The 18,588-nt window shown below is 40.4% G+C and overlaps 1 protein-coding gene across 1 annotated transcript in view; it reads left to right on the forward strand.

The window, feature by feature from the left end:
- The first annotated feature begins 5,502 nt into the window (after positions 1 to 5,502).
- The window catches only part of ZFAND3 (zinc finger AN1-type containing 3), a 244,140-nt gene continuing 231,054 nt past the window's right edge, over positions 5,503 to 18,588 (forward strand). The window contains exon 1 of the mRNA XM_077813609.1: positions 5,503 to 5,832. Within this exon, the coding sequence (XP_077669735.1) occupies positions 5,762 to 5,832 (71 nt within the window). The 5' untranslated portion in view covers positions 5,503 to 5,761. The remainder of the gene's footprint in view (positions 5,833 to 18,588) is intronic.

Consider the following 18,588-nt stretch of genomic DNA (forward strand, 5'->3'; position numbering starts at 1 on the left):
ACAGTTTACAATGGAAATTTGTATCATGATCTCCATTTTATTGAGGCTTGGAGAGGTTAAAGCAACTCATTCAAGTATCACAGATCTGGTCAAGCACCTCCTACGGCTGACTCACCAGATTGCTGGTTCCTCAGGTATTTTAAGCCTCTGGAGTCTAACAGAGCTCATACACTGTCAATCTCTTGGGGTCCTTAGACACACTTTCTGGGTGCAGATCCTCTATCTATCATCCCATGCTGACAGCAACAACCACACAGTCCCCTGCCCAACCCCTGGCACCAGTGCTGACTCCTCAGACTCCCCCATAGCTTAAACACACCCTTTCCCAGAATCCCACCAAAGGTCTGAGCCTTCTGGTTTACCTTTTCAAGGGGCCATTCAGTAGGTGTATCATATAACACACAGACACTTTGCACAGATTCTAACACACTGTTGCCCTTTAATCACACAAGAAATACATGGATCTATAAAAAAATAAACCCTACCTGAATTTCCCTGCCTCAGTTTCCTCACCACTCCAGGGCATTCTTTAGGCTTGCCTCAGAGACCTTTGTACGGTCCAGACCTTTTGCTCGAGTATACAGCTTGTATTCTGAAAAATAAAGCCTTGTCTCCCTCAGTCAGCTTGATTTTTCTTAGCTTGGCTAGTCCAACCCCTTTCTTCCTCTTGCCCAAACTTCTGGCTTGTCTTCCTCAGTCCTTTCCCATGAGTCCTTTTTAAACACCTGTTTTGTCATGTCTGTTGCTTTGTCTTGTTTGGGAATTTTCCACTCTCCCAATGCCAGCTCCTTGCAGAGGGAGGGGGAAAGAAGTCATTTCCCTTAGGATGCAGTTACTCTTTAGCATAACTATCGTATGGTCAAAGGACATTCATAAAGTTAAGTACTCTACATTGTCCACAATCTGGTGCGTAACTGCTACAGGCCCTGTCCACAATGGTGATTAGTAACATTTACATAGGCCATTCAGTGATACAGCAAGAAACCCAAAGAGAAGTCTACCAGGTGATGTTTCCAATTATACAAAGATCTGTACTATGAACTTCATGTAATTTTAAAAATAACTTTTAAGGACAGATTCCCCAGTATGGGCACCAAAGCTGCACAAAGCAGCCAGAGTGCACCAGCCAGTTAAGATGCATCACTAAATTGATGCAAATTGCCAAAGTATATTGGGGAATCTGGCTCTTAATTTGAAATTGTCTTATTGGTTTAGAGTGCTGTGTGAGTGAGACTGGTGCTTTATAGACTGAGAGCCCACTTTGAGTCCCAATGTTGTGGTTTAGGAGCTCATAGCTAGGCTTCTGCCACAGCTCTCCTGGCACTGTTGCCTCAGTGTGCAGGGGTGCTCAAGCTGCAATGCCACAAAGAACCTGTCAAGCACCGGTTTCAGAGTAGCAGCCATGTTAGTCTGTATCCGCAAAAAGAACAGGAGTACTTGTGGCACTTTAGAGACTAACAAATTTATTTGAGCATAAGCTTTCGTGGGCTACAGCCCACTTCATCGGATGCATAGAATGGAACATATAGTAAGAAGATTATATCTATCTATCTATCTATATATATACACACACACACACACATACACACATACATACAGAGAACATGAAAAGGTGAAGTAAGAGGCTAATTAATTTAGATGAGCTATTATCAGCACGAGAAAAAAAACTTTTGTAGTGATAATCAAGATGGGCCATTGAGACAGTTGATAAGAAGGTCTGAGGATACTTAACACGGGGAAATAGATTCAATATGTGTAATGACCCAGCCACTCCCAGTCTCTATTCAAACCCAAGTTAATGGTATCTAGTTTGCATATTAATTTAAGCTCAGCAGTTTCTTGTTGGAGTCTGTTTTTGAAGCTTTACTGTTGCAAAATTGCCACCTTTAAATCCATTACTGAGTGGCCAGAGAGGCTGAATTGTTCTCCTACCAGTTTTTGAATGTTATGATTCCTGATATCAGATTTCTGTCCATTTATCCTTTTGCGTAGAGACTGTCCAGTTTGACCAATGTACATGGCAGAGAGGCATATATGCCATCCTGTGCCAGCAATTACATTGGTAGATGTGCAGGTGAACGAGCCCCTGATGGCATGGCTAATGTGATTAGGTCCTATGATGGTGTCACTTGAATAAATATGTGGACAGAGTTGGCATCGGGCTTTGTTGCAAGGATAGGTTCCTGGGTTAGTATTTTTGTTTTGTGGTGTGTGGTTGCTGGAGAGCATTTGCTTCAGGTTGGAGGGCTGTCTGTAAGCGAGGACTGGTCTGTCTCCCAAGATCTGTGAAAGTGAGAGATCATTTTTTAGGATAGATTGTAGATCTTTGATGATATGCTAGAGAGGTTTAGTTGGGGGCTGAAGGTGACAGCTAGTGGCGTTCTGTTATTTTCTTTGTTGGGCCTGTCCTGTAGTAGGTGACTTCTGGCTACTCTTCTGGCTCTGTCAATCTGTTTCTTCACTTCAGCAGGTGGGTATTGTAGTTTTAAGGACGCTTGATAGAGATCTTGTAGGTGTTTGTCTCCTTCTGAGGGATTGGAGCAAATGCAGTTGTATCTTAGAGCTTGGCTGTAGACAATGGATCGTGGTGTGTGTCCTGGATGGAAGCTGGAGGCATGGAGGTAAGTATAGTGGTCAGTAGGCTTCCGGTATAGGGTGGTGTTTAGGTGGCCATTGCTTATTAGCACAGTAGTGTCCAGGAAATGGACCGCTTGTATGGATTGGTCTAGGCTGAGATTGATGGTGGGATGGAAATTGTTGAAACCATGGTGGAATTCCTCAAGGGCTTCTTTTCAATGAGTCCAGACGATGAAGATGTCATCAATGTAGCACAAGTAGAGTAGAAGCGTTAGGGGACGAGAGCTAAGGAAGCGTTGTTCTAAGTCAGCCATAAAAATGTTGGCGTACTGTGGGGCCATGCGGGTACCCATAGCAGTGCCACTGACTTGAAGGTATATATTGTCCCTGAATGTGAAATAGTTGTGGGTGAGGACAAAGCACTGATGCCCAGACTAGTATACAGCCACCAGATCTTTAAAGAGAAGCGACATTTGGATCAGTTAAGTTTTCAGCAAGAACTCTTGACAGGTGTTCTATTTCCCGCATACCAGTCACTGCAACCAATAAAATTGTTGCATTCAAATTAGCAGTAGAGGAAAGATGGTGACTGGTTGAGTTACCTCTGATGTCAGAATGGCCCTACATAAAGTGTTACCCAAACTGTTGACCTGAGCCGGTCTGTAGCCTATATAATCATAATGATTAGATTCACCAATCTTTAATAATGTAGCGTAATTGCAATTTAACTTCTCAAAATGTAGCCTATAGATAAGATCTTAATTAATGTTAACTAGACAAAAAGTATGAAGTATTTGTGTTACTCCATTGTAAAGATAATTCAAGACAAAGAAAAGACACAGGATGATAAAATTCTTAAAGGATCCAGTTTTACCCTGTAATTTATAAACTAATGATCAGATTTACTTGTACTCAAAGAGCAAGTGCTGTAAGTTTGGAGAGGATATGCTGTATTTATCATACAACATAAAAAGGTTGAATCCAACCCTGCTTTAAATGCAAAACAGAAAAACTTTAACTATGGAATTGCAACCAGCATCTCCATAATAAACTATCTTAAAATTACCTTACATTGTTAATCATAATACTATACTTTTCACTTACGTAGCACTTTTCATCCAAGGATCAAAAAGCGCTTTACAATAGTGAGTCAATATCATTATTCCCATTTCACAGATGGAGAAACTGAGGCACACAGAGACAACTTATTTGGGATCACACACCAAGTCTATGTCAGAAACACAGTCCAGGTCTCCTGACCTCCAGTTCAAATACTGAACGTTCCAGTTAAAATGCTAGAACGTCCCATTTTTGTATCGCTAGAGTGCTCTAAACTTGTAACTGATTATTTTAAAAATGTATTTTACTCTTCTGTTTATGCTGCTTTACTTTTTGCAATTTGTTCAGCTCAGACAAGAAGAAAGACTAGTCAGTTTAAGGCTGGGTTTTTTATGCACGGTGTGTTATGTTTGCCATACATAAAGGAAATATATGCATTTTCAGTCTAGATTACTTTTATTTTACATCAAGGAAAACAAAGAAAAATTAGAAAATGTCCAGGAAAGAGAAAGCAAAGTCTCTCTCTCTCACTTTGTAAGACACACTATCTTGAATCTTCTCAACCCTGCTCCCAATAGACAAGCAGGTAATCTTTAATCTTAAGGATGCAATATGCAGAAAACAAAATCATAAGTATAGACACCACAAATCATTTGTACAGTGCTGCACTCTTTCAGTAGCAAATACTAAATTAATATTTATTTGTTAACAAAAACTTGTGTTCCACTGCAATTGAAAATTAAGAGTTATTTCTCAGAAATATCTGTTGTGGTCTTAGATTTGTATAGGTTTGTTCTTACATCACCTACATTTGGGGGCCAAATTTAATCTGATTCTGTACTTGCAAAGTACAAATGGTGGAGAGGCTAACCCCTCTGCCAGATTGGTTTAAATATAATTTTCATTTAATTTTAGTCACCTCTGGATGGTTTAGGTGCCTTTTGGCAGAATTTGGGGTATGGAGTGGGGAAAGTTTTGAGGATGACAGATCGTCCAATGCTCCTGTCCGAGGGCAATGAAACTCACAGGAGCATAGAGAAAGGAAGGGACCGGATAGGATCCACATCGTGCGGAACAACGAGTCCCCAGACACACCTCTGGGGTCATTAAACCCTTGCTAAGCAGTGGGGCGTGTTGTGGGGAGGGGGTCTGGGCTGAAGCTGGGGGGGGGAGCGACCCGAGGCAGACAAAGACCCTGGGTCTTGCGGGAAATGGTTCAGGGGATCGATGAGAGTCAGGGTCGGGCACCCCAGGGAACGAACCGGCCCCAGCATCGCTCGGGCACTGAGCGGGCAGCGGGCACCAGCCCAAGGTCACACACGGGGTGGGGATGGGGGCGGGGTGTCCGGACGGAGAACCCAGGAGTCCGGGCCCGCAGACCCGCCTCTCAATCACGAGCCCCTCCAGGCGCACGAGGCCCCGGGCGGCGGCGGGGTCTGAGTAGGGGACGCCGGACCCCCAGGGGGATGCCGCGGCTGGATTTCACGCCGGGGGAACCTCCCGCGACAAGGCGGCTCCGTTGCCACTTCCGGGTTCCCCCTAATCGCGCATGCGCCACCCGCCAACCCTCACCCTATCTCTCAGGCCGAGGTCCATCTTCCCGGGCCGTACCATCTCGTACATGTGGTGGGAGGGAGGCCTCTCTAGATACTTCTGTTGTCCCCACTGCCCCTGAACCCTCTGAGGCCGGATGCGACTCGTTAGTCCTGGCTATCGACACCCTCAGCAGTTACCGTCTCCTGGCCCTCGCCCCTACTTTATTCCAACCTCCCCTACCGGAGGATGATGGTGCGGGCCACTCCCACCTGAGCCAGCGGCAGGGTGATACCATCCCGCGCACTACGGGGGGAGGAGCTGGGGGTATTGTTGGGTCAGGGGGTGCGCGCGGCCCGCGGCGAGAGTAGGTTCGTCACAGCCGCCGCTGAGAGGGAGGGGCGCCTCCCGGAGCTCAGTGTCCCCCCAGGCCTCGCCGGGCGCGGCTGCTGCTCCCGTTCCGTCCCCTCCGCTACCGCCGCAGTGGTAGCGCCCGGCTCCAGCTGACCGGCCTGGAATCCCGGCTCCGAGCCCCGGACCCTCCGCTCCTAGCGACCCCCCGCCCCGGCCCCGCCGGAGACTCGGACCTGCCATGGGAGACGCCGGCAGCGAGCGCAGCAAGGCGCCCAGCCTGCCGCCCCGGTGCCCCTGCGGCTTCTGGGGGTGAGTGCGGCCCGGGGAGGGGGCCGAGCGGGCGGGGTGAGGCCCGGGGGAGGAGGCCGGGCCGGGGTCTGGGTTACACCGTGGGGCTGGGCAGGACCAGAGCCGGGCCTGGTGGCCAAGGCCAGGGACGGCAGAGCCGGGTTGGGGCTGGGATTACTGGTCTCCTCTCGGGCCTGTCACGAAGGCTGCACCACCCCCCTTCCCCACCCTAGTCTGGATTGCTTCAGGGCAGGGGTGTGTGGCCCCTGCTGTGCGGGGGGGCTTCCCCTGTCAGAGGGGCCCCTCCCCCAGGCATGTGACTGTATTTGCTGCATCACAGAGGGGGTGGCTGGCTCCTGATTTACAAGTACAAGTGGCTTAGTAGGGGTGGCGACAGTCGTTAAATCATCCCAAAATATCCCATCTGTATTCTCGTTTCAAGGCATTGAATAGCTCTCTGTAGTGGGGTCCCCATCTGTGTGTGTCTGTGGCTTGTATTAGTCATCACATTATTATTATTATTTAGTCATCCCCATGTGTTACCGCCTCCCCACTCCCCCCCCCCCCCCCCGCTTTGACACCTTTGTCTGGGCTCCTCCATGGCCTTTAGAAATTGTAGAGAATTTCCTGAAGGGAGCAGCTTCAATGTCTCTCTCTGCCCATCCCTCCAGATGTTCTATTTAATTGATACTAACACACCTTGTTTCTGAGCCCCCAGGTGGAATAACTGTGACATCAGCAAAGTGCCAGGCAGGCAACTTTCTTGAATTCTTTCAAGAATTTTGGTCTTTCATAGATATGACTAGCATGTAACTTAGCTCCCCTTTCAGTCTGTCCTGCTTTAGGTCTGTAAAGAGCCATATACAGCCATGTATATATGATTAGTAGTACAGAAGGTGTCCTGTTGCCACTTTATAAAACCTTCCCAGCAGGCCTCATGCTAGGGATGGTCCATGTCATCTGCTGGCTAATCCTGTTTTTTAGGGGGAAAAGTCATTCCTCTGTGCTGGAGGAAAAAAACATAACTGCCCATTTGATTCTTCTTTCACTTTCTGGGCCATGCCTGATAATGATGTTTCCATTATTGGTTTTTAGCAGATATATTGTGGCATATGGAATGTGCTGGCTGAGACATGAACAAAAAGTGTCTTTAATACGTGTGGTGAAAATGTAGGTCCCTAAAGTTCTTATTTATGGAGTGTTCAAAGGATATGTAAATGGGTAGAATTGTGGGAGTCCACCTGAGACTTATACCTGTCTATGACTGTACCTTCTTGGGATTTATATAATACAATTTAAGGTACTTTGGAGGAGCGGAGGGACGCAAATTAAGAGTGATTTAGAACAGTCACTATTCAATAGGCTACATTTGATGATTTTATTGGAATGGCAGAATTCTAAATTAAATCCCATTTGTGAGTTATGATAAAGTCTAAACTTTGACAAATATGATGATTCCATTGGGAGTGAACCTACAAGGCATATTGTAAATATACAGTAAATTGTTACTTTATTTTTGATTTACTAGGCCCCTGTATTCATGCCTCATGTTTTCTATAACATGACTGAAAAAGAGTTGCTACTATTTCCATTATGATGTGCTGGCTTCTGTGATCAGTGATGAAGTACAAAGGCATTGAAGGAGTTATGAAAACTTCAGCTCACAGCTCTTTTCATGCTGAACTTTGTATTGAGTTCAGTGTCCTGTGTTTGTGACATCAGTGTATTGTCATGAAAAAAATCTGGTGCCTCAAATGGTGCAATGAAGCTATGAAGAAAATGGCCCTTTAAAGATGCTGCCTATATATTGATGGATATTTCTCCCCATCACACAAACACCCATCACAATTGGGACTAATTTCCCCCCTTTTGAAGGGATGTCGTTCCAGCAGTTATTCCTCCAAGGTTGGGTTGAAATACTTTGGCAGTGGAACAGTATGGAAAAGTTCCCCTTCTCTACCTGTTGTGTTGATAAACAGGGCTTCAGTTTCTCGTTCTGTCAATCTGGCACATTTCCAGAACACAAATATACTTTATCAGAAGGAAAAGAAAAGAAAAGAGAAAGATTGTTTTATCAGAGGCTCAGACTTTTCCTCATTGAGTTATCAGAGGCTGACATTGTTAAGCGTCCTGTAGAGTGGCTGGCTTGCGTACATGTGTAGTTCTGATCTCTGAAGACACACTTGTCCTCGTTTTCTTTGTCCTTGTTTACACTAGAAATGGTTTGCTGGTAGAGCTGTACTGCTGTAGCTATGCTGACAAGTCCTCCTAGTGGAAATGCAGCTTATCACCAGCCTTGGGAGGAATCTTGATCCTTGTACTAGTGGACAGGCAGTAAGTGGTGCACATCTCACTCTTCTCTCAGAAACCTTTGGCTGTTCAGTGTTCCCCACTAGTCTAATGATCAAGATTTCTCTCAAGGCTGCCCTTGATCCTGAATCACACTTGTGGTAGAACAATGTATGCTAAGCCAATGGGCTAGTCTGGACTCCAGGAAGTTGGTCTTGGCTAAATTTGAAAAGGTTGTAATTATTTTCATGTGGTAAAACATAAAAGTTCTGTGTAATGTTTAGTACTAGCTTTTGCCTAAAGTGAATATTCTCTGCAGTAATCCACAAACATTTGGCATGGTAAGAAAAATGTGAAAAGGAGCATTACAAATAAAGTAGGCCTTTCATGTAAAAATACTTGCTGTTGATCCTAGCACTCAAATCTGTCTTTAGGTGAACTACAATGTCAGGAGTTCAGGAAACATACATTTTAAAAAGTGATGTACAAGGGGGGGGGGGTGAGGAGGAGGGAGGATTCCATATTTTGTTGCTGATTTCTGATGCATAAAAGTCTGAAAAGTTTAAAAAACTTTTGCTTGTTTTTATATTAGAAATTTAGGTTCTGTTTAGGCTGGAAGACTCTGTGTTTACTGGACGTTTACTAGAAAACTAGTAAAATGGTGATGATACAAGAGACTGCGAACTGAACAACTGAGAGGGGAAGGGATTTTTTGTCAGACTATATGTAAAACTTTCTTTAAACATCTATTTAAGGTCAATGATTAACAAAGATTAACATGTATAATTGAAGTTAAAGCTCACAATAACAAGCCCTGAAAGCTCCCAGAGGCCTTCTAGCAAGACCTTGACATTCCTTTTTTCTAAGGGGGAAAAACAAAAAATACCTTTCAATTATTCTTTATGCATCATTTTAAAAAAAAAAAAAAAAAAAAAAAGGAACAATCCCTTTAAATCCTTTAGGTCAAGTGGAGCATTGGGTTGAACATTATATTTTAATGAATCATTTCAGGTATCCAAACAGACAGCCTAAATCTGCAAACCTAGTCTATAATAATCACTTAGAACTTCATTTACAAAAGAATTTATGCTTCCAATATCTTTGAAATACCTTCACTATTCTTTCCTTCCATTATTATAGCATGTCATAAGCTTTGTTGAGTTTCAGGCAGTGTGAGCATTGCAACATACATTTGGGGTTTCAGTTGTACTGGATTTACGTTCTTTCAGTTTCTTTTTGGAATCACAGACTGCAGGTTGCATTGGTTGTTTTCTTTTAGAGCTGCAGATTTCACAAACATATATCTTATGCCATACGTACTCCAATCAAGCCATCTTTCTTGGTACCTAGAGCTGTTTTGCTCAAATTTAGGACCCAATCCTGTTATGGATATCCTGTGGGCAGATCCCAATTGACTTTGGAAGGGCTTTCTCTACACAAGGGCAGGAATCCATTTGTGCAGAGCTCATTGCAGAGCTGGGACCTTTGTAAGTAAGCAGTCATATGCATGGGTTAATATTACAAGCTGAAATACCAGTTGGACTTATAGGAGTTGATTGTGGGGAAGGGAGACGTCAAAGAAATAACTTGACAACTTTATTTGTGCTCTAGTGAATATTTTTATTTCCTTTAAAGCCCATACCAACATTGTATGCAATGCCTTAGAACCAGAAAAGAAGGAAATATGTTAATAAACATAAAACAAATGAATTCCATTCTCAAAATGGTGGCTGCTAGCAGGAAGTTGATTAAAAACACAGTATGATTAGTTTGATTCCCATCTTATTTCTGGCAACTTATAAGGTACTGTACTCTGCCAAAGCTGATGGCAATACTGCTTTGAGAACAGGCCAGCAGGGGTTTGGTAGGATGTTACAACTTATCCTGCCTCTCACTGACACTGTCTCCATCCTATACATGATGACACATTCAGCCCCAAGCTTTCTAGTGTCCTGGGACAATCCAGAGCTTACTTCTGAATTTGAATTTTCTAGTTGTTAGTACATTACCATGCTGCTGTCACATTAACCTGGCCCTTTTGTGATTGTCTAATATAGTATGAAGCAGTTGATCAACAGAATATAAATTTCAGTTACATGATTAATTTCTGACTATGGATCACTGAAGCATTCCTTTTTTCTAATCAAATAAGTTGTTTCTTTTTTTTTTAAATAAAGAAAGTCCTTTGATTTTCACAAAGCTCTCTCTGGGCACTGGTTAACTTGGAGATTGAAGCTTTTTTTTTTTTTCCTCTCCAAGGACCCTGGGTGATCTTTTTAAAAATCACTTCCTAATTTCCGGAGTCCACACCTGTCCCCATTCTTACCTAACTAAAGGTGCCTTTGTAAGCTTCATTTTGTTTTGTACCGGAACACCACATCCTTGCCACCTAAACCAGGCTTGAATAGACAGTAGTAGAAATATACACGTTTCTGTGAAAATGCTTTTCCACTGCGACGAAGGTGGTGCAATGGATTAGTGGTACCTTTCCTATCTGGAACCTCAAGTTCTGGAGCAAGCCATTAGAGAATGAATTGTTGATTTGTTCTAGTTCACATCAGAACTACCATACAGCTTGTTACAATTTGTGTTGACTGGAGTCTTCAGTGAAGACTGGACTAGAATGGCAGTGACTACTGTAGGTCGAAGTTGAGGTGCATTGGAGTAACTGTGGGTTGATGGTGATGCTGTGGATCAGAATTGAGGAGTATTGACATAGCTGTGGTAAGGAAGCCTACTTTAGGTCTAGCTCTAACCAAAACTGTTATTTCCTCACACTAAATAGGGTGAATTGATTTAAATCCATAGCAAAACATAAAAAAGCTTAAAAATCGCTGCCTTTAATCACTGTTGATTTTTTTTTTTTTACTTAAGTGAAAACTCATTTTCAGATAGGAGAGCCAAAACATAAGCTGTCTCCTTTCTTTAAAAATTATTTTATTACAAAGGTTTATGGGGTACCTACCTATCAGGGGGCACTTTACAAGGCTTAAACTGAGTAATTAACATGTCTTGAGTTAGTGGTTAGGATCTGATTTTGTGAGTGTGTGTGTATCTGTGTGACAAATACTTGAATGTAATATTTCTGGTTTACTAGGTATGAACTCATTAACACTGATCTCTTAGTATCTTCACACGAGTGTTTCAAAGTACTTTATAAATAAGGCTTTACAACAGTTGCTGTAAGCTAGATATTCTCTTCTGTTCTTTGATTTCCGTCCATTTGCTCAGCAGCAATGATGGTGCTGAATTAAGTCTTTTCACCACTTTCTGTCTTGCACCAGCTTAATGGCTTTGTAATTAGGTATTATATTGAAATGGAGGAAGCCTGTAAGAGAATGGGTTGATCCACTGGACTACCAGCAAGTAAAGAGAGTAATTAAGGATGATAAAGACACTTTAGAGAAACTAAAATTCTTTGCATCAGTTTTCATCATAGAGGATATTGAAGATGATCAGAGACATGGGAATTTTTCAATATGGGGGGAAAATGAAACAGTCTGGGATTCTTTTATCATGTTCTCCCTTTGAACTAGAGTTTATATAAAATAATGACTAATATAGAGCAAGTAAGTCAGATGCAAGGGACATCCACTTAAATTGAAAGATAGTAAATTTAAAATTGATAAAAGTAGATACTTTTGAATACAGCACACAACCTGTGGAATTCTTGCCCCAAGGTATCAATTTCAGGACTGGAGCTAAACTATTTCAAAAGTACGTTTGTTGCTGAAGTTGAACCATTGAAATGGAAATTGCTGGCCTATCACATAGAGCCATATTTTGTTGAAGTAGTAAACCAGCTTTCTCTACAGAAATCTCTTCTCTATGGATATAGGAAATAACTTCTTCATTTGGACCAATGAGTTCAAAATTGGAGAAACAAAAATGAGAGTAGACAAAGCAAAAACATTGAATTTGCTGTTCTAAAAAATGAACAAAAACCAGATGGCATATGAAAATATCTGGTTTAAGAAAACCCATTGGTATGCTTGCTGAACTAGAGATCTGTTCATCTCTCCAGTTAAAGCCAGGGGGTGAAAAATCTAGTCACCTAAACCATGAATTTCTCCATAATACAAGCTTTCATATAGAAAAAATTGTTGCAAAGATAACCTTCTGAATGTAAACTAACAAGGAGCAAGTCATTTTCACTCTACTAGTTGGTGAAGCTTGGAGCAGTTTGGGAGCACTAGAGTCATTTTGTCCTAGACCACCTATGGCCTTTCTTATTAGCTTCTGAACGGTATGTGTCTGGTATTTTTTCAAACTGTGGTAAGCTGAAAGTATTGTGACTTGAATAATGCTAACATTTGCTCCATAGTGAGAACTACAAAATGTTTCTTTGGTTTTATACTGTTTAATAACATAGACTATACTACTGTATAATATGTGTCACTCAAGAACCTGACACTGGTTTAGTGCTGTAGATATGTCACGCTTTACATATTGAGTCAATTGACTTAATTGGAGGTGTTTTTCAGTTCATTTTAAACTATTCTAACATCTTATAATGAACATAGTCCATGAGACAAAGGGTTGTCAATGTACGTCTCAGTTTTAAGGAAGCATAACTTTCATAATTAAAAGGGATATTTAAGTTTGTCTTCACGCTGACACCAAACTCTCACAAATGTTTATAAAAACTGTTCTGAACATGGAGCTCAAAGGATTCTAATACTACATCCTTGAAGTAATGAAAAGTGGAGGCTTAAAAACTAATTTTGCCTTCAGAGTCATGTCATCCTTTTGACTAAGGAAGGAGTTGGCCATAGAACACACAGGTTCCGCTAGTGTCATGAAATGAGTCGGTTACATATTTTCATTGAGGAGCTTGGTTTTGATTTGAATATTTTGATTGACTTGGCATGGAAATTTCTCTCAGATTTGAGAATGGCTTCGAAATTAGATTACTTTATCTATAAATAAATGCAAGTCTCTTTTGGCAGCACATAAGTGCATATTATCAGAGATGGATCCTTTTTTCTGTTTATAATCTGAGCCTGAAGCTGAGGAATGATTGTCTCCTCTCCTCTCAAATTAACATTTTTTGAAGATGGATTAGTTAACTGTAAAATAAGTACACTGGTGTACATATCCTGCAGATATCTTAGGAGAATGGCATGCAGTGAATATATGTATATGTGTATATGTATATATTCTATAATGTTGATTGTGATCATGTGATGAGATCCTCTTTTGGGCCTTAGAAGGAAGCCATGTGTTCAGATAATCTGGGGACAAGTGAACTCTTCTGATTTGTTGCCCCTCCCCCCGCCCTTTTCTTTCTCTCTTTTTTTTTTTTTTTTTTTTTTTTTAAAGAGAAAATGGCACCCCTCCCACTTGTCTTACTCAAATGACTAAGAGGATATTTTTTTTCCTGTCAATGCAGGTTGGACAGGGGTTACTGAAAAAGAGCCCTCTTATGATTTTTAGAAGAAATTGTAAATGGGATGTGTGATTGTGGGGTTACAGTTGGCTTCTCCAGATGCGAAACATTCTAAAAGGTCCAGGTCTGAGTATTTCCTGATCTATTATTTACAAAACAAAATGACTTGCAGGGGCCTGAGAGAATATGTGGGCAAATATAGCTGGAGACATTGCCAGTGACAAATGCAAAATGATTCTGAAAATGAAGCCTCTGTGTGGATGACTAGCACCTTATGATTTCAGGTAGAGGTTTGTCTAGGTGCCAGAGCTGACAGTGATATCCAGTAGAACTTGCGTAGTGTCTGTAGACTCATGCAAAAACAGCCAACTGCTACTTCAGATTTTAAAGAGATACCATCATATTAAAAAAATCATATGGCCAGATCCTGCATTCATTGAAGTCATTGGGAATCATAGGTACACAGGAAATGTAGGATTAGTCCCATATATTGTAAACAGTTCTTTAGCTGTGTTACAAATTGTGCCTTAAATGAAGAGTTTTCAAATGTTCGTAGCAGGGAATGCTATCATAATGGAGAGCTTGACTCAGATGCTTCGTCTTCCATTCACAATTGTGTGTACCACCATCGCTTTTCTCACTGGCAATTGAATAACATCCCTGTGGCAACTACAGCACCTGTGAACATGGAAGAGTATGTTAGAAAAGTATTTAATTATTTTTTAGTTCCAGCAAGTATTCCCTGGGCTCCTGGTGTTCTGACAGCCCACAGTTTGGGAACCCCACTGCCTTAGGTGGTTAAAACGGAATCGTAAGCATCCTGTTCACTTTTCGCTATTTATCATGCTCGCTTCTTGCATTCTCAACTTGAACACTGAAGATGAATGCAGGCAGTTAGGTTTCAAGTTCAGTGCTGTAGTGTTTGGATTGTAACCACTTCAGGGAAATATTTATTTGTTTTAAAAAGACTGTTTTTATTGGCATTTAAATAATTTTGAAAACATTTCTGTTGGACGTAGGTTTTATAAAAGCTTGTTTTTACAAAAAATGTATTTTGCCCAATTTGAATGGCTCTAAATAAATAAATAAGGATGATAAACACTTGTTCTATGCAGACTCTTCTGTAGAGAGTAAATTGTACACGTGTTCATGCGTGCATACTGTTTTTTCTAAGGCAGTTTTAAAAAGCAACCAGGCAAACTGATAAAAAGGGCAGGGAGCATTGTTTGATGACTTTAGTAAGAAAGAAAAGGAGTACTTGTGGCACCTTAGCGACTAACCAATTTATTTGAGCATAAGCTTTCGTGAGCTATAGCTCACGAAATCCGATGTAGCTCACAAAAGCTTATGCTTAAATAAATTGGTTAGTCTCTAAGGTGCCACAAGTACTCCTTTTCTTTTTGCGAATACAGACTAACACGGCTGTTACTCTGAAACCTTTAGTAAGAAACTGATGGAACTGAATTCCATTCCCAGCTTTTAAACAGACATAGTCTGTGACCTTGGATGAGCTGCTTAACATCTGTGCCTTGGTTTCGTCCCTTTAAAATGAGTGTTTATCTATCATGCCACTAATGTTTGTAAAGCACTTTGAGATCCCTGAATGAAAATTGCTATATCAGTTCAAAGTATCTTTTTTTTAAAAAAAAAGAAATAAGCAGTACTAGAGTGAGAGCAGTTAGAAAAATACAGAATAGCTCTTTATCATAGAGAATCCAAAGTCCTGTCTCATTGGCTTAATCACTAAAACAAGGTCTGCTTTCACAATATGCACATATTACAGAGATTGGCCTTGTCACCATGACGGCAGTGTTTTGATCTCTAATTATATGCTGTTTGTGAAAGATGTCTCAGAGTAAGTTACATATGTATTTTTAAAGTATGCAAAGCTGTCTCACTTACAGAGGAATCCCACAGTATTTGAAATTGTATGGTTATCCTAGCTGTTGATTAGATACTATTTTGGTGCAAGATGTCATCAATATCATGCAGTCTAGCTTGTTGGAGAATCAATTATATGTCTTTGAAAGTGGTGGTGGTGTTGTTTTTTACTTAACAAAAATCAATTGCAGGTCATTGAAACACATTTTTAGCTTGAGAAAGGAGCTTAGGCCTGATATTGCTGATAACAGCTTGCAGGAGCAGGTGTTGATTTTAATGTTAGACAAAGTAATACTTCTTATTTTATAAATGTGCTGGCATTACTTTTTAGTGTGCATCAAGAATGAAGGAAGTGTTAAAATATAGCAATGACAAAATTAGTTCACTGGGTTTTTAGGAGAACAGTTTTTGGGTTTTTTTTGTTTTTTGTTTTTCTTTTTAACACAGAAAATCTTAGTACAGATTTGGCCCATCCTAGAGAACTTCATCCAATCTTTACATCTGGGATGCTAAGTAATTTAAAAAGAAAACAACAAAAAACAATTCCCCCCCTTATCCCACTCAGTGCTGGCTGGCTATTGGAGAATACAGTTTCTAAAGCTGGACTCAGTGTGTGTTAACACACTTGTTGATATATTAATGACTTTTGGTTTTTAGCTCTATCGATAGTATTTTAACAATGATTGGTATCAGAAAAGAATTTTCTGATTTTAGTTTGGTACAGCTTTGATAGAGTATTCATCAGTTTTACATCCAATGGTTTCCTTTTTAGAATTGAAAGAGCAAGAGCCTTTTTGAGCCCCTCGTATAAAAAGTTTGCTCCAATATCAGTGTTGAGAATCCTGTGTCAATCTTTGTTGTTCAAATTTTGTATAGGAAAATCTGGTGCTGGAAAAGTCTTGACACTTATTCAGTCTCCTTAAAGTTTAGAAGACTGAAAAACTGGTCATTGCTTGGGGTTCCTGAAATCTTTCTCAAACATGGAATGAGTAGTTGGTTTTGGTATAATTAATGCAGGGCACTTACGATGGATCAAAATATGCTTAATAGTCTCCCTATATGCTAACTTGTCATTTTTGAACGTTGTGTAGAAAGCAATTTATAATCACATTTGAAATCTTCCAGTATTTTTGCTGAATAGTGGGGCTCTGCATTTAATACTGATGTACAAAATAAATGAAATTGCCTTAGAAATAATTCAGTTAATTTGATGAAGGTTGATTCCTTTTTAGTTTGCAAAATAACTTTCCAAACCTCATAACTGCCTGTGGTAGGAAGATGGAATATTTTTAATGCTTGTAATTTTTCTCTTACGTTTTCTGATAGCATGCACCTCTGTTTATTTAGATGGATATTAGATGTAGGAAGTGTGCCATTTAATGCTTGCTAAACAATTCATTTGTTTCTCTGGCAAGTAGTTTCTATTGGTTGAGTAGCTGTTTCTTTTTTTTAAATTTTCAACCTGTGTACTACACCCACAAGTAATTTAGTAATTCCTTCCCTAATGACCAGGTAACTGGTGATTCTACTAAAAATGGCCTGGGGCCTGGAGGAAGGACGCTTTTCTTCCTTTCTCTGGGCAACACTTTGACTTTAGTGTTGGGTACTTTGCTGATATAGCAGCAGATTTTTTTTTTCTTAAAGAAAATGGAATTCAAGAAATAAATATTAGATCTCACCTGGGAGTAAAATCGAAGACCAGTAGAAATGTTTCCATTACTTTTAAAATACCAAAAGAAATAGGAGAGACAGGTAATAGGTAAGGTAATATCTTATATATCCGGGTACCAACATGGTTACAACACCACAGCAAACAGAAACAATCTCTGAGCAGTATTGTGGTACTATATGAGAAGCTGAAGGGGAAATTGACTAGTCTCTCTTCTTCATCACTCAACTTGAATAGTGAAAGTAAATAGCATAGTGAAAAGTAAACACTATTAATATAATTATTTCACTTTTAATAATTGGTTTCAGAGTAGCAGCTGTGTTAGTCTGTATTCACAAAAAGAAAAGGAGTACTGGTGGCACCTTAGAGACTAAACAATTTAACTCCTTTGCTTTTTACTTTTAATAATGTGTCCCTTATTCTTATGATCCTGAAATCACCTGGGCTTCTCACCTGAGCAAAGTTACTCACATGCATAAGGGTTTGTAGCATTGGGCCCTATGACTGTGTGTGTGTCCTGGCTTTGATTTCTGTGACTTAGTATTGGTCTGTCTCCCTGGTCAGCCCACTACTGAGTAAGACTACCCTGTGATTTTTCTTATTCAAGTTTGGCTCTATCTGCTAGTGGAGTCTGGGTTCTTAAATAGGTTTAATCACTTCTTACAATTATTTTGACCTCATTTCTTACAACAAACCAATTAATATTTTTTAAAAAAAGGAATATTAATGACATCCTATTTAAATTAAGTTGTGACTCAAAGCATATTTTGTCTTGGAGAAAAAACTACCCTTAGATGACCCTTATTTCAAGGTGACTTATCCTGACCTGTGCCTTTAAAGTTTCCACAGCAACACAGCAGAAACAGCAATTGACAAACCTAAATATATGCAGTGTTTGAGTTAATTTTGCTATGGGAAGCTTAACCTTTGAATTTCTTAAGTAGTATAAAGTTCACATCTCAATCTTAATGTTGCATTAGCATAGCTTTTTACTGCATTTGTGATGGTGTCAGGAGGTAGGTCTGACTGCAGTCTGACAAGGTGCGAATGAAATTTTAACAAGCCCTTTGCTATTTTGATGCTTTCCTTCCTCACTGCTTGTTTTGTATGTGCTCTGGACTTGTGAACATCTAGACCATGTACACTTCTGTAAGCCATATACTGTTTAAACAAAGCATTGAGTGGGGAGAGAAAATGAAGAACTGAGCTTGTTTCCTTTTCAGGTTTTTGGGTCACTTGACTTGGGACCTGACTAAATATACACAGTCAGGTGACCACCTTTATATTATAGCTATATAACATGTTGAGCCTGATTACTTCTGTGTGAGTTTAGATAGTATTCTGCAATGAGGTATATTAAGATTTGCTTTTGAAATAGTGCAGTAATTGGAAACCTAAACTGGACAGAATTAGGCCAGATGAAGGCTTTAGGTATTTGCAGTGGGTGCTTTAAATCTATTGCTGCCTGACAGGCAGAGACTAGTGGATTTTATTATAATTTTCAGCTTTATTTTTCAGAATTTTCAGCTCAAGTAGCTGAAACGTCATT

Source organism: Eretmochelys imbricata, chromosome 3 (assembly GCF_965152235.1).
Source record: "Eretmochelys imbricata isolate rEreImb1 chromosome 3, rEreImb1.hap1, whole genome shotgun sequence".
NCBI classification, from domain to species: domain Eukaryota; kingdom Metazoa; phylum Chordata; order Testudines; family Cheloniidae; genus Eretmochelys; species Eretmochelys imbricata.